The sequence below is a fragment of the Vanellus vanellus genome, assembly GCF_965231255.1.
Source record: "Vanellus vanellus genome assembly, chromosome: 2".
In the NCBI taxonomy this organism is placed as follows: domain Eukaryota; kingdom Metazoa; phylum Chordata; class Aves; order Charadriiformes; family Charadriidae; genus Vanellus; species Vanellus vanellus.
The window spans coordinates 40,258,636-40,279,840 of NC_138906.1; the positions used below are offsets into that span (position 1 = coordinate 40,258,636).

At 38.8% G+C, this 21,205-nt stretch overlaps 1 protein-coding gene across 1 annotated transcript in view; it reads right to left on the reverse strand.

Moving 5' to 3' along the window:
• The window catches only part of RFTN1 (raftlin, lipid raft linker 1), a gene marked incomplete at its 5' end in the record, with an annotated part of 88,067 nt that overhangs the window by 33,980 nt on the left and 32,882 nt on the right, over positions 1-21,205 (reverse strand). Inside the window, one exon of the mRNA XM_082479510.1 lies at positions 12,279-12,387. Coding sequence (XP_082335636.1) covers positions 12,279-12,387 — 109 coding nt within the window. The remainder of the gene's footprint in view (positions 1-12,278; positions 12,388-21,205) is intronic.

The window sequence follows — 21,205 nt, forward strand, 5'->3', positions numbered from 1 at the left end:
AGTTAAAGAATTTAATGTCATCCCTATAATTTGCTTGATTAGAAACCTGGCATTTTCCCTGAAGGGAAAAAAATGACAGATTTAGCCTTTGCTATCTGTGAAATAAATATCAAATCACCTACTAACTCTAGGAGGAATAGGAACAAGCACCGTGTCCAACCCTGATGTCACTACCTTAATTGAATTTTAGCTGGGGCACTTGTGTTAACATTTCTTAACATTTGTGAAGTGTTATTGTTTATTTCAGAACTGACTGACTGCTATTTTTATACTGCATTTGAAAAAAAGGAACCATCAGCGGCACAAAGCAGTGTCACTAAACATTATGTTGATGTAGTAAATTTATGTCCCATCTTTTTAAATACTTCTGGTTCTCTTGAAGGCTCCCTACCTAATTAGAAAATGGCTGACAGTCTAATGTAAAGATCTGTAAAACCACACCTGACAACAGCATGGCTGAATGATGAAATCCTCTTTTTCAAAAACTACTTGTTTTTAAACGGCAGGCCTCACGACCATGAAAGAAGTGCAGAGATTCCAGGTTGGAAGCTCATTTTGAACAGCCACATACAGGTTTTATTTTCACATCTATTTAGAATAAAGACACTTGGCAAGTTCACTGTACAGTCCACATACTGTTTGTGATTCTGCGTTTCTTGTTGCATTATCAGCTCCGTAATAATCTCCTATTCATAGCAAGCATGATGGTACTGCTTATAAATACAGAAGCTCAAGGATATAGATCCCATGCTGAACAAAATCATATACTTTTGTCAGCTTCAGTAATAGCTTACAGGGAGAGTCTGTACGTTTCTATCATGGGATGGCACACAGAAAATCAAACACTTCCCACAAGCTCAGGATAGTTTTCCGCTCACATCGATAAACATGGGAAATAATGCACAGCAATTTAATAATAAGGATCTCTCTCTTGGATGAGGATTTTCAAACAAATTATTTAATAAGACAAGTGCTAGGAATTTCTGTTAACTCTGGTATGCCAGAAGCTAGACATTTTTAGGATGCATCCAGAGGAAAAGCAGTTTTACTAACGTCATCAGGGCACTCTGGTTTATAGCAGTCCTAAATGGTCTCAAGGCTTACACTTCCTGATGATCTGGAAAAAAACACCTTCAAAACCTAGGAATTAGGACTGAACATTTCATTAATAGGTCAGCTATATGGTTCATGATGTAATAAGGTACGGAAAGAATGCCATAGCAACCCGGTACAAGGGGCTGCTGCTAATATAAAACCAAACAACAGGAACTATTTATGAAGAGCACACAAAGCAAAAACACACTTGGAGAAAGGACAACATTCTCTATGTGCAATGAACTGATCTTCTGATGGTCAGATGCATTTAGTTAGCTCTGTAGCAAACTAAAGGAAAGACCGCTACTTAGTCCTACAGATGGGAAAACATATGGCCTTTAAAACAATAGCTGCGCTAATTTTGCTCAGAGCTATCTAAAGCTTTTTTTTTTTTAAGCCAAGCATAAGTTGTCTTAGCCGATAAAATAAATGCTTGTCTGTCTGTTTATTTGGTTGTCATTTTTAAAAGAACACTGTTAGCGACATTAGATCTCATAATGTGTACCAGAAACAAGATCATTGTATTCTTCTACCTTCTTTTTAGGATTCAAGCAAATCTCCTTTGACAACAGCCACAGCACCCAGGATCTTCATGCAAAGAACATGATCTTGTGGTTTGAGGGGAATGCTATGTACTGCATACCAGGAGTTTGAACTGGAAAAGGATGTTCAAGACCATAATCTTCCAACTGTGTCCTCCTTCATTAGTATTGAGTAGTACGTTTCATCACAAATACTCAACATCCCCCTTCTAGTTTGTTCATTTCTGAAAACATATGTTTAAAATTAAGACAGGCTTTTAGTTTGCCTCTGATATTTTCTGGAGGTCTCACAAGCTGCTTCCTGAGAAGACAGCAACAGTCATCAAGAGTTTACTGCTTATTTTAAAACCAATTAAGCTTAGCTAATGTTCTGAAGGAGGGTTTTAGTTCTTTCTAAACAACCTTTGTGACTTTGGCATTTTCGCATCTCTAGTACTAAGTTACAAAAAATGATAATTCTACTAACCAAACAGCAAAGCAGCAACTGCTAATAATTTCTCCCAGCCTTATTAAGTCTGAGACTCTGTTTCACTACTTGCAGACTTCCAAACCACGCAATCTTTCTGACTAGGATGCTCTGTCATTTAAGCCTGTACTTCCCAGGCATTTTTAACCTTTTCCAGTTTACACTCTCCAATTCTGAATTTGAGATATATTTATATGAACACGAACTATCTAAGTAAATATAAATGTAGCTTTTAGAAAGTCAAATCCCAGTCTGCATTCAGGCTTTCAAATTGCCAAGTATTTTCACTGTCAACTACAAAAAATAGGCCATCAGGGATCAAACACTGGAGGGATGCCTTGAAAAATGTTACCATAATCACAAACCATAGAGTCATCCTTTAAGCAGTGTTGTTGGCAGTGTTTATATTAATACTTCCAATGACAATCTTGACCAGAATTTTATTTGGAAACTTTAGGTAAGACTATTAGAATGAAGTTGGTAGATCTAAGAGAAGATAAGAGAGTCCAAAACCAAATCCCAAAACTTAAAAACGAATGTGATTCTTGAAGAAACAGATGTACACTGCCTTTCCATCTTTGCAGTCCGCAGCCCATTCAACAGAACCATTGACTTGACACTTTAAGCTCTCTCTGCATTTGTGGTAGAGCAAAACTAGGCACTGAACACAGAAAAAAAAAAAAGCAAGCTTTGCAGTTTTACAACACGCTCATTGGTAGTAGCCTCTACAAAAGGGAACTGAAAGCTACAAACTGAACAGGGAGAAATGTAGTGAAGCAAGCAGCGACTGCAACCTACTGCTATGCCGAATAAAACAGAAGATAGGCTCTAAAGACAGTGCTGCCGAGTGATATTAAGTTACAGCAAGCTATGTGTCTCCTGCTACTGGAGCCTACATGTCTCCTGCTACTGGACCCAAGGCAGGGATGAGAGCAACAGCTTGAAATTCCTTTTCAGCTTGCATTAGCTGTACATTCACTCCTAAGAACATGTACTAAACATGTAGTGCAGCGTGGTGCAAGTACACTTGTTCCTTTCGGCATATCTCACTAGATGACAGCTCTTGAAACCACACTGTATCATCCTATGTAGTCTCGGGTGCTATGATTCTTCTCAAATTATTGTCTTACTTTAGCATGTGTTCCTTCACAGAGCTGACAAAGGGCAAACATTGTTGGACACAGGCTACACAGGCTCAGCCACTGTGGTACCTGCCCAAAAGCCATGTAACACACCTGTGTCCTCCCATCCTTGCCCTAAACTCTGAAAAGAAATCCTGAATTTATCCATGCCATTTAAGATTTACTCCCTAAAAATTGTTTTAGACCTAGAATAAACTGCTACGAAGCAGCCAGCTATGCTCACACAACTCAAATACTTGATATACACTGTCAAAAAAGTCTATAGAAACCCTGTCCCAAGTGCTTGCTCTAGAGAACAGACATTTTCACAGTGCAGACCATGTTTTGTGTATGAACCTTTTGAGAGGAACTCCTACACTAATGGGTGAACATAAGCAAGGGGAAAATAAAGATTTATAGAGACAAATGGTTGAGCGTTGTATCTAAGGGCCATTTTAGCTGGATGAACATAATTCAGTGTTCTTTGTAGAACTTGAGAAAACAGTCACTTATTTGTGATCAACCAGCACCAATGTGATTCAAAACTGACACCCTGGTTTAGTCCATCTCTGTCCTAAGCAATGAAAACAAGAAAAAACCCAAAAGGTTCAGGACAACAGGAATATTTTTTAAATTAAGAATTCAGCCTCAAACTTACAGACTTCACATTTAATTTACAGAGAACACTTTTCTTTTATCTTTATATAAACCAAGGAGTGTTCCTTTAAAATCACATTGTTTCATCAAGCCATCTGTTACTCGTAGCCAAAATTACAATTTGAACAATTTGCCCATATTTTATTTTAGCACAGTACAAAATATTATCATATTTATTGTTATTTTTTAAAAAAGTTATTTTTCCCACCAGACAGAAGTGGGATCATTAAAAACATTGACTACATACTTTATAACATCTATTTTTATCTTGGTCAAAAGGATGACTCTGAAAGCTGCTGGGGGCAAAGGATTATAAAAGCACAACCAGGCTCCTGGGAGAGTCCTGAAAATAGTTTTGCAATGTTCGTGGAAGATATATATCAACACCACTCTTACAGGGCTTAGTCAAAAGAACACAAGTTGAAAGAAGCTTAACCAGGAACAGATGTTTCCCTTCACACCAGGCTGTTTAAAATACAGTATATGCTATTTTTTACCATCTCTTGTTATATATACACTTACAAAATGTTAACAAAATGCACTTTAATAAATATTATCACAGCAGATCACAAACAGCTGAACCACTGATGTGAAGTTTCAACTTCTGCTTCATGACCATATCTACTTCTAAGATCCAAATACTTAAAAATAAAACAGGGGTTCTGTTTGCACTGAAAACATGCAGAAAACAAAGCAGTCAGCTAAGTGTTCAGCAATGGTTTTCATTATAATGTGCTAAAGAAATAAATGTTGTATTGTTCTTTTGCAAATACCCTGGAGAGTTAAGGTTTTGGGGTGGGATTTTTTGGGTTTGTTTAAGGATGGAAATGGTTTTAGAAGAGGTTGAGATCACATCTCAATAGTAATCCTAGGTAGTAAACAGTACTCTAGAGGGGTCATTTTCTAGCCACAGAAGTAAATTTGAACTGCTTATTTATTTGAAGAAACAATCCTCTGAGCAATATTAAAGACTCAATTCTCAATTTTTCCCCTCTTCTATCTTTTACTGCCACCTGCTCTGACTTCATACCCTGCAGGAAATTTCTGAACAGGCCAGCTAAAACATATCTAAAGTAAAGAATAATGCTTACGATTACAATAACAATCTAAGGAACCCTGGCACCAACAGAGCAACCAGAGACTTCACAGAAGAGATCCTTGTAAGACTGCAACAACAGAGTCAAGAAATCCACCAACGGTCTAGCGCTCTTCAGAACACATAAGCTACATCTCTTTGTTCATTCTAAAAAAGAAATCTCAATGCAAAGATTAAAAGATGAAAAATAAGAAATGACAGAGAGAGATAAGAATGTGAGAAATACTGGATCAGCTATATATTTTTCTTAGTGATTATAAATAAAAGTAAAAAAATACAAGATTAGCAATTTTCACATTCATTTTTTGTAGGAAATTGCAGACTTTTGTCTTCTCATTTGCTTGTGATACTGTTACAAACACAATTATGTATATAAAAAGAACATATTATTATGGGCAAATTTGTCCTATGACACATTTTTCAACTTCCACATCTCCTTGCCATTTCATACTTAGATGCTGAAGAGAGTTTTAAAACTCAGAAGTTGAGAGTTCAAAATAATTTAATATCACTTTCACACACTATATAGAATCATAGAATTGTCTAGGCTGGAAGGACCTTGAAGATCATCCAGTCCAACCATCAACCTAACACTGTCAAAACCACTAAACCATGTCGCTAAGCACCACATCTACCCATCTTTTAAATACCTTCAGGGATGGCGAGTCCACCACTTCCCTGGGCAGCCTGCTCCGATGCTTAACAACCCTTTCTGTGAAGAATTTTTTCCTAATATCCATCCTAAACCTCCCCTGGCATAACTTGAGGCCATTTCCTCTTGTTCTATTGCTTGTTACTAGGAAGAAGAGGTCGACCCCCACCTCTCTAAAACCTCCTTTCAGGTAGTTGTAGAGAGCAATAAGGCCTCCCCTCAGCCTCCTTCAGGCGAAACAATCCCAATTCCCTCAGCCACTTCTCGTAAGACTTGTTCTCCAGACCCCTCACCAGCTTCGTTGCCCTTTTCTGGACACGGTCTGGCACCTCTTTGTCTTTCTTGTAGTGAGGGCCCCAAAACTGAACACGGGCCTCAAGGTGTGGCCTCACCAGTGCTGAGGACAGGGGAACAATCACCTCCCTAGTCCTGCTCACCACACTATTCCTGATACAGACCAGGATTATGTTGGCCTTCTTGGTCACCTGGGCATACTGCTGGCTTATATTCAGCCAGCTGTTGACCAACACCCCCCGCGGGGTTCCTTCTCTGCCAGGCAGCTTTCCAGCCACTCTTCCGCAAGCCTGTAGTGCTGCATGGGGTTGTTGTGACCCAAATGCAGGACCCGGCACTTGGCCTTGTTGAACCTCATACCTTTGGCCTCAGCCTGTCCAGATCCCTCTGTAGAGCCAACCTACCCTAAAGCAGGTCAACACTCCTGCCTAACTTAGTGTCATCTGCAAACTTACTGAGGGTGCACTCGATCCCCTTGTCCAGGTCATTGATAAAGATATTACAGAGAACTGGCCCCAGTAGCAAGCCCCAGGGAACACCACTTGTGACCGGCGTCAACTGGATTTAGCTCCATTCACCACCGCTCTCTGGGCACGGCCATCCAGCCAGTTTTTTTTACCCAGCAAAGAGTACACCCATCCAAGCCATTAGCAGTCAGTTTCTCCAGGAGAATGCTGTGGGAAACCGTGTCAAATGCTTTACTGAAGTCCAAGTAAACAACATCCACAGCCACAACATAGGGATATGTGAAGTCCCTTGTTTTGATCACAGAATCATAGAACGGTTTAGAGTTGGAAAGGACCTTAAAGATCATCGAGTTCTAACCCCCTTGCCATAGGCAGAGACACCTCCCACTAGACCAGGTTGCACATGGCCTTGAACACCTCCAGGGATGGGGCCTCAACAACCTCTCTGGGCAACCTGTTCCAGTGCCTCACCACCCTCAAAGTGAAAAACTTCTTCCTAATGTTCAATCTGAACCTGCCCTCTTCTAGTTTAAAGCCATTCCCCATCGTCCTATCACTACATGCCCTAGTAAAAAGTCCTTCCCCAGCTCTCCTGTAGGCCTCCTTTAGGTACTAGAAGGCCGCAATAAGATCTCCCCAGAGCCTTCTCTTCTCCAGGCTGAACAGCGCTAACTCTTTCAGCCTCTCCTCATAAGAGAGGTGCTCCAGCCCTCAGATCATCCTCGTGGCTCTCCTCTGGACATGCTCCAGCAGGTCCATGTCCTTCTTATGTTGGGGACTCCAGAGCTGGACGCAGTACTCCAGGTGGGGTCTCACGAGAGTGGAGTAGAGGGGCGAATCACCTCCTTTGACCTGCTGGCCACACTTCTTTTGATGGAGAGTAAGACAAGTAAGACATGTAAGACAAGTGGTCATTCTAATATGAGTAAATATGTAGGAAATAAGTGAAGAGCCAAGTCTGGGCTGAATCACTCCCTTGACTAGGAACATCTATGGAAAAGATTTAAAAAGCTCTTGAGAATTCATTTAGGCATTCATTTTTTATTTTATAGGAGAAACAGAAGTCCTCTTATATACTCAAATCCTGCTTCTACCTAGCATCTTAGAAGAAGTTGGTGAATTAAGCTGCCTTTTAACAGTAATACTAATATAAAAATCCATCACCTATTACAGCCATAACACAGATGACTCTCCAGAAAACAATGTGCACGAACTCAGACAGCAGTTATCTTGACAACACCAAAACAGCTACTAATGAATGGAGTGAAAAAACAAGAAGTATCTTGGTAGTTTGATAAAAACATCGATATGGAAAAACATGCAGTGAGACTGACCTGTGGTCATCTGGGGCATGTAGCAGTTCCTTACCCAATCTCCTGCCTGCCGCTCCCTCCAAAGGAGTTAGGCAAATAATGGGCACGGGGATCAAACCCCTCTGAGAAATGTCTTGCCTTTCAGGAGCTCACTGACTAAGTTCAACTATAGTTTGAACTTGTTCGTAGTAATGTCTATTACTTTCCGGTGTATAAACTAACACTTGAAACATACTAATTCCTCATGCCAGTTCTATTCTTGATAGTATTTTCTTTTTTAAAAGGCATTTAGAAAAAGTCCAGTAAATACCAGTTCATACCATATTCTGCCAAGAGGGCTCAAATACAGATCTTTCAGCAATGTAGGATGTGAGGTCTTCACAGAAGTGTTAGTATTATATGGCCTTTCTTTCAAAATAGTCCGATTCCCTACACAACTTGCTTTAGCACCAGGGAGAACTAGTGTTCACTGTTTCAGACGCCAACTCTAGAACAAGTACATAGGTGGCAGCACCTTTGCAACGTGTTTTGTTGGCATATTCCTCCCTGGGATCCCACTCGCTTAAGTCTGAGAGGTACCATCACTTCCTTGGCCCAGCAATGCTATTACTAGAAAATAAATGTCAACAAAAAACCTCACTACATATGCAGGGACTACTTCTAGGGTAATTTGCACTACAGAAGTTGTTCAGAAGACCGCTTAAGGGAGTGATGCGTTACTGGCAGCTTTTGAGCTAGTGCTGGTGACGGCATTTGTACGCTCACTGAAGTTCACCAAGACTATGAACAGAGGGAACAGCAATGAGATTTAACAAATGCTGTCTCATATGGCAGATTTTGTTGCAAGGTAAGCATGCTATAGGTGTTTCAAGACCGCAGTTGTGTTCCAAGCTGAACTGGTTCCCTTCTGAAAATGCAAAAACAATTATTCATCCTTATGGCCTGAGGTTTGTTGGGAGAAATCAGCCTAATTTCTGAGTCATGTAAGGACAGACCAGCTCAGAGAGGTCCTTGTCTTGTCAAAAACACAAAAGGAAGATGCCTGCATTTGGATTTCAGTTAAGCTGCAGCATTTTTAAACCACGCTTTTCCATGCTTATCATACTTCCCTAGGGAAGGATAATGAGTCCACAGAGACAAGGAATATGAACTCTGCAATGGGGTCAAACTTAAAAAAAAGTTAACATACAAGAATTTCCTTCTGACAGAGCATTATTAAGCAGGCAACCAAGGATACAAAGGTGTACTACCTAAATTTTAAAAAGTCAGAACTGGGAAAAAATGGTAAAGAAACTATCTTCCATTTGCTAACCTTCCACCACCACCACAAAGATGTGAACATCAGAGTAAAACCTTGTCTGTTACAGTTCTTCTAGAGCATGTAACTCAGATTGATGTGGAAAACAAAGGTCATGAGAAACATATTTGACATTCGTATATGACTGCGTATCCAAAATAACTCTTTTCTTGGGATGTCAGCCTGGCTTCTCCTTCCCATACTTGTCTCAGCAGATTCAGGAGAACACCCTCAGCTGAAAAAAATACTGTAACAGGATACACAGAAATAAAAGAGCAACTAAGTCAGCAATTAAAGGCGACCCTATTTTACATGAGACACAAGTCAAAGTATTACAAAATACAGTATCTTAGAAATAACATCTCTGACTTACAAGAACCTCAAAATGATCTAAGCCACAGCGATCAGAAGTTCAGAAGTTAGCTTTGCTCATTAAAAAGCAGATGAGCAAATCTTTAATCTCTGTTTTGCCTGAGAGCTAGACAGGAGTGCTAATACCGATACACCAGTAAAGTACATACACAACAGTTAAGTTACTACTTTCATTGCCCAGAAATTAAATGACAGAGACATCATGGGACTGTTTGAGTTCTTTCGGACATGTTGAGCTGCACTAGATCCACATTGATATGAAAGAATAAACAGAATGTAGTGATGTCAACATGATTTTAAGGTACAGGAAGGGTGTATCTCATGCAACATTATGTCCCCAATACTCAATTGTATCCTGTCTTCCATAGCTCTTACCAAGGTCAGAAACCACAGTGGTGGCAAAAATGTACAGAAGAGAATAGAGAACCAGGACAGGGTCCCAAAGCACAGGAGAATCATAGCAACAGAACACGGGTTTAACCAGGGAGTCGTCTTTGGCATTTCTTAAATGTTTTATAGTCCACACCGTAGTGAGGCACTTTGTTTCAGTGAGCAAGATGCATTCTCCAGGTGGAATAACTTCCTTATTTCTACTTCATTACTCTTAAACATTTATATGGAGTTATAGAAGAAGAAAAAAGGTATCTACCTATGCTGTATGCCATTGCAAAATTGTTTTGTTTTCGCAAGGATCAAGCAGTTAATATTCAATATGACATATATTTTCAATGCAACAAAAAGTCTACTGAGAAAAGAAGTTATTAAAATTGCATCTTTGTTCAAATAGTACTTGCTCAGTAGTGCATAACAATTAATAAAATTAATTTTCTCAGGGTAGAGGAATTTTTTCTAGTGAATTCACAGTTGGAGAAAATTTTGACTTGTTATTTTGTTTTGAAAATATGGCTACTCTATTTGGTATCTTTTTTTAAAAATAGTCATTTGCAATGCAGTAAGATGGTAAACCTGTGCTAAAAGCCTCTGTTATGAAAAGCCCTGTGATCAAGGATTTGCCTACTCAATTACAACACTCTATTAACTTCAATTGCATTCCACAGTTTCAGAAGAATTATAGGGTTGTTCTTTTTTGGAAGCAAGCAATTGCCCTCTCTAACAGCTTTTTGTTACTACTTTCTTTGAAGAACGACCTTTATTTTTCATTTATTTTGTTTATAAGCATCTGTTTTGTATGCCCTTAAAAGTAATGGACGTTTTTGTTGCTCAGACAAATTAGTTAATATGACAATTAATTCCTACTCCCAAACAAGTCCTGTTTCCTGAGTTAGATTTACATAAAAGCGTTGAGACTTTCAGAATGTGTTTAATCAGATATAGACAGTGACACAGCACACACTTGACAGCAACAACTTCAAAGAACTTCAAATTCCTCTACATCAAATAACATCTGAGGATGAGTGACATACTCAGCCTACAGAGAAACAGTAAATATACATTTTAGCTATTAAAATTTAAATTATTATATTTCAAAAAGGCAACTTCATAACCCCATAATCAAATGGCTTCTACCAACAGAAACATTTCCATGTCTAGAAAAGCATTCTAAAGAGTCTCAGAATTGGATATTTATGGAAATAAGCTGACTCCTGGATTGTCATTTTGTTTTCATGTTAGGCATACTCTTTCTGAAGTTAGAAATACAAAGAAATTTTCTGTTGCAACGATACAAAATTTTGCTACCAATTGTGACAGATAAGTCTATATTTCTACTCTGGCTGAAAGAACTGAAGAACAAAATCAAACACGTTGGAATTGATACACAAGAACTACATCAGTTTTGCCTAAGTGTGAATATACTGACATAATTGAAGATAGTTTCAGAATAAAAGTGTAGTAACACAATAAACCCTGAAACGAAATTCGGACTCAAACTTTGGAATATTAGTAAGTGTTTAGAAAAATTCAGTTTGTTCTGATACCAAAATCTATATATCTTTAAGTATGATGATGATCAGAGAGTCAGCTGCATTACTTTTAATCCAGTTTCTACCACTCATAGTAAAAAGGAAACACTGAACATGACTGCAGTCTGTCAAGCTCATGCAGCCTGTGCCGAAATTTGTTCTACCACATTTTCTTAGCTATTATCACTGCAAGATGGATTAAAGCTGGGGGAGTATGCCTACTCGCACTACTCTTACACCATGTGGCTAAGTAAATATAGTGTTTAATGCTAGTTTTTATAACATGCAATAGGACACAACAGATGCTGCAAAATTTGAAACATGCACAATGAATCTGTCTTCACTAAAATGGACATAACCTGCTAATTTCCAGTCTGGCAGAATATTACAGCATCAAAAATAATTTGAAAAAAAAAAAAAGGCAACAAATAAAGCACTCTTCTTTTCAAATTCCCAGTATATATAAAAGTCTATTGAAAGCAACACTATTCTGGATGACAAAGGTATTTAGGTTACCAGTACCATCTCTAACTGCTAACATCATGTGATACTGAAACAAAATGTAAATAATCTGGGAGATTCCGTGAGTTAATAGGTATTTTAGCTACAGTACTATCCAACAGGATATTCTGACACTAAAATGGAAATTACCTATATTGTTTCAACTTAAAATGTTTACACCATTACAGGACTGTCTTCTGCATTGGTAACTTAGTTGATATCATCTGTGAGAGGACACTCTCCTGTGATACTACAAGTCATTTTCTCATAATAATATGATCAAACTTGCTTCTCTCAATAAGTATAATTGCCTTTCAGATAACTAAAATAACAAACCACCAAATTCTAGTGCAGTGTTTCAACTGCACAAAATGTACATATATTCCTGTTGTCAGACTGACAGAGCTAGAAGCAGTAATTATAGTGCAAATAAAAGCATACTGTGTTTTGGTTTTTTGCCTTTTCTTATTTGTTTTTACTCACTTTCTTAATAAAATCAGGTATCTCCTTTTTGTCTGAAAGTTGGTTTAAATAGGAGCAGCACTCTACCTCCAAGACATATCCTTCACTATGGACATCACCTTTTGGAGACCTAAAGAGACAGACAGAAAAAAAGGATCAGTTTCTGTTTTTAATACTGGATACCCAAACATTCCCTTTATAAATACTTTCTGTGGAGAGCTAACCTTCAGACAAACTGTGGTTCCAGCACATTCACTCCATTGAGCTCAACACAGTTCTGACAAGCAGCAGCTACAGCGTCTCACCTACTTGCTAGGGAAGGAAATTAACGCCTATGACTGTGGACAGTGGAATGCCTCCGGGACTTCCAAATTTCTTTGTCTGTCCAAGAAACACTCTGTCAGCCTGGCATCTATGGCCAATGCCGAGGAGATGCACAAACAATGTAACTCAGAATATACAGAAAGCAGGTTCCAACGCAACAGGATGACAGATGCTCTAAGCCCCACAGGGCAGCGTGATGTAGGGTGTTTCACTGACAGTAACTAAAGGAATCCCTTCTCTTATCTACCACCATTCTAAGTCAACATTTAAAAATCAAGGACTAATCAAAGTAATCTATCCTTCAGTCTTACCTTATGCTTTGTTGTTGAGAAATGCAAAGCTATGTGTGAAAACCCTTCTCTTTCAGAAGATGCTAACTCCTAAAATAATCCCAAGCGTATGGCATCTGCCATATACACTGCTGAACAAATCAGTGCTGTGGAAACATGGTATCGGTCAAAATATGCCAAGGGAAAAGTTTGGAAGTTATCTTGAATGATCTTGAGAAACAGTCCATAGGCATGCAGTGCAAAGCAGTGCTACTGAAGGCAGTTTTCATCTCCTCTGGACTCCCATGAAAGGAAACTGATACGCCTGCTCGATAAAGGTAATCTAGAGAATCATTTGTTTTATCAGTTCTTTAGGAGAACACATGGAGGAACATACAAAAATAAAAGCTAGCCTATAATTTCTGGGATTAGTAACAAAGTAGTTATCTTACATCCCATATGGAGAATCAAAAGTTCTAGTCTGAAGTAAAAACTAACCCTGGCCAGCAGTCGCTTGATGTGCTGGGTACCTACAGGACAGGAAGAAAGCTGCAGAAGTTTGAATCCAGAGTGCTGGGGAAGCAGCAAAACAACAAAGCAAGGGCTTTGCAGGCTTACCATCCTTGCCAAAGGAAGTCTATGTAAAAGCGCTGTTCTGGGGACTGAGATTTTGACACACGTAAAACATGCTTCAGCTACAGATGGCCCAGGGGCTTTCCCGAGATGCTAACAGTTACTCGGAGCCATGAGATGCGTAGGCTGCTGACTGCAAACTGGCAGTGTGTTTCCTAGGCAATACTGCAGAAATTTTCTGAAGTATCACATGACATTGTATTTTGTACTTTCACACAGGCTATAATCTCACTTCATTTCTCGTATCTCGTACATGGGACAGGCGGTACCAGACTGTAAATTGTTTTGGAACATTAAAGTCCTTTCCCTATTTTTTTTTCCCTCCTTTCTAGGTTCTTCTCATAACTTGTGGTCCCATTCTGTTCTTGATTCTGGACAAAAATTTTAACAAAACATTGGTGTCCATGGAAACTCTCAAAATATCTTTATAGGATTTACAGAAATCACTATTGGGGAACTAAAAGTGTTCCACCATCTAGTCCTCTGTAACAGGAGTACAGAAATTAATTTAAGCAGCACAGAACAATTGTGTCAAGAAGGAAAGAAAAAAAAAATTTGTGAGGGACAACACATGAATTGCAGACAACCACTTTTGCTGTTCTAGGTAAAGTCCTACATAAGAGAATCTATTCTGTGCAGATTTTCCACCACAGATTAACTCAATAGAGCATAAAAATAAACTTAAGAAAGTCTCCCTGCTACAGTACTTACTACTATACCTATATTTTTTTCTAAAACCTGAATATGACTAACTGGATATGTTACCTAACCAGATATATATAGGTAGGACCTAGGGCTCTCTAATGCTCTAGCAATAAATAAACCACCAAAATGGCCACTTGAAACTGCAGCGCAAAGTCCACACAACACCAAATGAAGCAAACACAGTTCTCCAGTGCTTTGCTTGTTGTTTAACTACAAACCAGAAGTGGGTTACCAGGAACAGGCAGCAAGGAACCAAGCCTTTTTTAGAAAACCAATCCCATTTTGGAGGGACAACACTAAGCCTCTACAAATGTGAGGACCAAATGCTTCTACCAGTTCCCTCGCCGGGACAACCCACCACAGTCATCACAGCCCCCTTCCAGCTTGGCTGAAGAAGCCATACTCCCAGCCCAGAGACTTTGAAATAATACAGCTCAAAGTCAAAGCTAAGATCTCAAATCCTAGAAATGAAGTATGTGCTATGCTATTTCTGTGTCCGCTCTTTTGCCAAGGCCTGCTCCTTACATAGCGATCAAATCTCCGTGCAAACTGCGGCGCTGCTGCAAATACTTGCTGGGACAAACATAAAAACTTACTATTCTAATTGCTCCAAAAGAATGAGAAAGACTGTATTTTCATGTTTAAAACCACTAGTTACCTGTAAAAAAAAAAAAAATTCAACCTATATTGGTGAGTTTTATACACAGGTATAAGGAAGACGAAAGTTTGCCCTTGAACCACTTTCTCCTAATTCCTCTCCTCTCCTTCAACAGCTCCCTGGACTCTGATTTTGTGCAGTGTTTGAAGGACCTACTTCCAACTTCTTCGAAAGAAGTATGAGTTATCTGAAATACAGATTATATCCATAAAAATATAGTGATTTTTACTGCAACTGCTTAAAATGACCTGTTTATTTTTCCTCTTTTAACAAGCACTTACTTTGAAATACACTTGCTGCTTGTAAATATTTAAGCAAACAAGAGACAGTGAATTCTTCCTCCAAGAGCCTCAGAGCTACCTCTGCACTCACAGAGCTCAGAACAGAAATTGCATCAAATACCACTGCACTCTGTTAGGAACATTATTTTACAGAAGACACATAACAGATCCTGCTAAAGGCCATAAAATCTTTAGTTAAAATCTTCCAACAGAAGTACTCCACGTTACCAAAAAGTATTTTTCCATGCTTTCAAGTAAAATATGTCCATATGCGTTAAAGGCAAGTCTTTCTCTATACTGGTAGTTGTCACCGTTTTAGGAAACATTTAAGAGTCTATTATTCTGTAAAAAACAAACAAAAAAACCAACCAAACAAAAAAAAACAACAAACAAACAAAACCAAACCAAACCAAACCAAAAGCCATAGCTTCTCACATGATAATAAATAGCTGTGGATTTCACAGAATGCAAAAATAATTTTCTGAGCAAATTCAGGTGGGCAACAAATTACTTCCAGCTTCTGCGTGAGAATGCATTTCATAAATTAATTGTAAAGTATTTCACAAATATCATAAAAGTCTCTCATTAAACTCTTTGAATATTATTAGTATAACTGTACAGAAGTACCTAAATATAGCTACAGGTAAATTCTATACTGAACAGAAATTATTATATTTTTTGTTTTATTAATTTAGTGGGACTACTTTTATGACCACTTTCATTAGAGACTATGAATTAGGACCCCCAAAATGTGCACATCTGTCAAGATCACAGAAGTCAGAAGAAAAGTCAAAAGTAGAGCTCAGGCCTCCTGACTTCAGTCTTGTTCCTGCACTTGCATCCCCCTGTTCTCTTCTGAAGGACTGACATCAATTATTTGAGAAATAACCCAATAATCCATACTCTGGAGTCTCTTATCAGTTTTATAGCACAGGAAGTTACTGGGAGTCCAATGTATAAAATATTTTAAAATTAAAGCAATGGTTTTATGTAAAGTTAATTTCCACTTTCCCATCATAAAATATTTCTCAACAGAAAGCGGAAGAGAAATGCTGACATCAGTTTAGTCAAGAAAATGTGTAAGCCCCTACAGTCTGAAAGATCTTCCTTTTCTTCTGGATGTACAGTCAGCAATTTCCTCCTCTCCTCTTCCTCCTCCCAGGTTGGAAAACTGAATCTTCCTTCCTTCATTGTCTGCAAACATTCAAGGTTTTTTTTATTACCTTTGTTCCTCTAACAAAAAATCCCTGGGTTAACTAAAAATGGCCCAGCCCTGAAAGAAGCACACCTGGATACAGTAATGCTGTACTCTTCAGCTACGATGAACCGGGGAATCTGGTACACCCTGACTCATTACAATGCCCTGTACTCACTATAACACATTTTGTGATACCTGAGAGGGAACAGAAGGGACAGTGCCACCGTCACTTTGCCTGCAGTGGGGAAGGGCCATCTCCTGCCCACCACCCCAGGAGAGGACAACCACTGGTTAATCACAGAGACTGACTGAAAATTATACACCCTGGGTTTTCATTTCTTTATCTTCCTTTGTTGTATAACTCATTGTTGGTTTAACCATTTTTCCAAAGAAGGATTTTTCTGTCACTGTAGGTACCCTTAGTGACCACCACAGAAAATGTTAACCAAGGGGTGGCAAAGAGCTGAGAGGGAATTTCAGCCTCTGTGTCCCTGTGCAGAGGGATGGTGTTTGCAGGCACGTTGAGGCCGGGGGTAGAGGGTACCCTCAAGTGTTACTGATATGGAAAAGGCTGAGGACCGCAGACTTAAAAAAAGTGGTGTCTTGAATCCTAAATAGGGCCTCCAGTGCCACAAAAGAAGAAGAAAATACACAGAATAAATAAGATTTTCACTTATAATTGGAAGTTCACTGGCCAAAAATATTTTACGATGGTTGTTTCAGTAGGCTGTCATTTCCTGCACAGCTGTTTGCAGTTAAGTGCCATTTCATGGTAGATAAACCATAACCAGCTGTAGAGTACCAGTAACTTACACAGTAACTATTAAAGCTGACAACTTGGTGTCTGTTACAAACTGGATTTCCAATCCTTTTCAGATACAAGAAGGAAATAAAAGAGACAGCATTTGGTCCTAATCTTCCTGAAGTTCTCCATGCCCATGAATTTGGAAAGCACGCTTGTAAGCTGCGCAGACAATCTAAAATGACTATTTGAGTAAGATCATGGTAGGAATATTAGTGCAGTTTTGAGATTTTCCACTACATAGGAAAAGGTCTACAATTCAAAATGTAACTGTACATTTATAGCTAACTGATCTACATTTAAAAAAAAATAAAACCACATCGAGGTGATAACAAGCAGTTGGTATCTTTATAATCCCAGGTTAGAGACCTAGCAATGTTAGACCATCTGAAATCCAAGGCAGCCGCAATTAAAAACCAATAGGTTTTATGATGCCCAGCCAACAAACACACCAATTTTTTTAAAACTAAAAGCAGGTATATTGTATCATAACAACCTCAACTCTAACCCACATGACACTTAACTTTACTACCTAAAAATTTTCCTAACTAGTAATTTTCTTATACAGGAAATCTTATCACAGGAATAGGCATTATTTGTTTAAAAAAAAAATTATAAATTTTACTAATGACAGCATATAGAGTTTCTTGAGAAAAGTTCAGGCATGTATGGATACATAGGCATCTTTAATGTGCAGTGTTTATAATTTTGAGAACACAGATGAAAGTACATTTATTTTGGGTCAATGTTGAAAGTTGTTGTGAGGAAATATGTATTTCTTTGAACTTGAAACAAATAACAAGCTTTAAAAACTCAGGCCATTGTCGCTTGAGCTAAAGGAAGATATCTGTTGACTCTTGGGTATGGAATAAATATTATTTTTTCAGCAAGCTGAAATCAGCCTGCTGAGAGCAACAACACACACTGCTTTTGCACACAAAACGTGTTTGATCCTAATGCTCATGAAGACAAGGTCAGACATTTGCCATCTTCAAGCCCAAATTCTACATGAAAACCAAGGAGATACACATATATATGCACACACTCTCACATGCATTTACATTTAAATTAAAACTATGTTGTACCAATGCAAAGTATCCACTTTCACCAACTCAAGCAAGCACAGGAGCACTGGAGGAGATCACTGACATATTTTTGTCAGACTGTATTGTTTTGAAATGCCTACAAGTGGAAGTCCTGTATTTCTGCAGAGATCCTTTATAATGCATTTCAGGGCCCAGGAAGGAGACAGGTGTTGGGAACAGCCAGCATGGATGTAGCAAGTGTGAATCATACTTGACCAACCTGATTGCTTTTGATGTTAAAATGAGTGGATTTGTGAACAAGCGGAGGGAGGGCAGTGGCTGTCATTGATGGCAATTTTAACAAGAGGTTTGGCGCTGGCTCCCACATTATTCTTGTATGCAAGTTAGGGTACTACAGTCTGGAAAACCAGATGAGTAAAATCCAGTTCTATGGTTAATAGTGACACCCTGTCTCGAGGCCAGTGGCAAGTGGAGTCCCCACCCAGGGGTCTGCAACCTGGGACCTGTCACGTTTAACACCTTCAATGATGACACAGAGGAGGGGATAAGGTGTGCTCTCATCAAGTTTGCAAATGACATCAGAGTGGTGGATGCAGCTGATGTGGCAGAGTGTGTGCTCCAAGAAAGCTCGAGACCACTGTGCATGTTTTACACAGTGATGTGCCAGTGAACATCAAATGTGGCATGAAAAATTTTCAGATGGAAAATGAAATAATATCCACAGAACCTCAAAGACAGGCTTGCCAGGCAGAGGCACTAGTCATGGCTCATGGTTCTATCCACTGAATTCTACACAAAGTCAGCACAGGAACTCCCTGTTTCAAGTGCCTATCAAAAAAGCTTGAAGAGAATAAAAGCTTTTGGGGGATAGAAAGTGTCTCAAACAGCTAAGAATCAGAAATTTGATGTATTATCTGGATGTTTTTAGAAACAGAAGGCAAACGTGCAAAACCAAATGCCAGAGGACCAAACCAAGGCTTAAAAAAGCATAACGCTTCCAGAGGCTGACACGTCTTCCCAACGTAATGATGTCTTTTCATACTTCTTCTGTTCCTTGGTATAATACAGTTTTCCTTCCTTTCATGGAAAGAGCTGTTCACTACTATTAAAAAGGGAGTTTAGCATGACTGGAAAAAGATAGCGTGAAAGAATTGGTCTTTCAGGTATGAAAAATCAGGATTTCCCCTGACTTAGCTGTCTGAAACCTCCAGTCAACATAATTAAGCAAATACCAAGTGGACCCTGACAACTGCAAATGCAAACATAGCATCAAACAAATAACACAACTACTACTCTCTTGTTTAAGTCATTTCACATTGCATGTTTAAGTCATTTCGATCTTTTGCATTTACATCATGCTACGTTACATTTTCTAGAAATCCAGACTTTCTATAAATCCATTTTCTATATTTTCTGTAACTCCAGACTTTAAATGACACAGAGGACACAAAAATCTAGCTATATCTCAGAAGATGTCATTAATTGAAATCACTTGGAATTAACATTGCATACCAGCAAAAAAAAAAAAGAAACTGTAAAAATCCTGTTTTACTATTAAACTTTTGAACTCAGTCTGTCAAATTCCTTTCCAGATAAATAGAGCTATTTTTGGCCAAGTGATGAATGTTTGCATTTCATCAGGACTAATGGATAAAGGGAAATTATAGAAATAGAATCAGAATCATCTCATCAAGTATATCAGTGGCACACCTGACACCTCATTACTTTATAGAAAGGGAAAATAGCTGCAAAGTTGTTTGAGGTAAACACAGAAGTCTACTCTGAAAAAATTATTCTTAAATTATAGTACTTGGTCTACTTCTGCATGGCAATGTTTCCCTGCTGATTGGTTTATTGATCGGAGGCAAAACCTGTAGAAGGGTATGTCCTAAGACACAGAAGCACAGACAGAAAGACCTCTCTGGAATTCAATTTATAACCCCTGCTTCACTTTACTGTAGTGAAACAGAGCATCTGCAAACATGTAAACACTATCCTAAGCAGATAGTTTATGAGCCTGGACCATGTATCTTTCCTAGTGGAAGAGAATGGAGCTTGCTTTCTGGTGCACAGTACTTAGAAAGGGAGATTAAAACATTTTAATTGACACTGAGTTTTGAAACTTTAAGATACCTGTCTGGTATCAGATGTCACACTACGGGGAGCCTGGGAATAAATTAAAGCAGCTTTGTGCTATGGTTTTGTTACAATTTTGTTCAGGGGCTGACTGCGGTTTCTTTGCAGCGAGCAGGTTATCTGCAACAGACACAAGCTGTCCGAAATAGTGAAGAGCACAAGACACCTAAGCAGAGATTATTATATTAGAAACTAGCGAGTATGGAAATAAAAGGGCAAAGAGAGAAAGGTTATTACACACACAAAGAACTAACAATCTCTGTTTCTCGGGGGAACGTAAATGACATACGTGCTACTCTCCTTATCTTGGTTAGCCAGAACCTCCCAAATGCACGGGCCCTCCCCTGTCCCTTCCTCCAGGAGATACGCTGTCACACATTTGCGCTTTCCAGGGTACCACCATAAATCTCTTCCCGAGATTCTTGTCTTCAAGTGTAAATCAGTGTGAAGCAACTTTTCTCAAGCGTGAATCAATGCAAACCAGCAGGCCAGGGGCTGCACTTCACACCTGGAGTCTTCCCCGCATTCAGAAAGAAAAACTGTTAAAAACCTGGGCTTGAAGATTTTTCTTTGCATATTTTTTTGGAGATGCCTTCTCTAAGAAACCCAAGTACCTCAGAACTCAGCACAGTCAGTAAAAGTCAACTGCTTTTGAATTAAAAAGTCCTCAGAAATTTAAAGAGAAAGAGACAGAGAAAACATTCACAGGAGCATTAAAGTTATTATTTCTTTATCCAACTCTATTCTATTTGACTTCCAAACTGCTTCCAATCAACTGGTTAGTGTGCACAATGCAATTAGGTGTTACAGATATATTTAGATGTATTGTATTAAATTTAATGAGAGCAATGGCAGAGTCCTTCAGCTACTTGGCAAACTACCTTCATGCCCAGTGC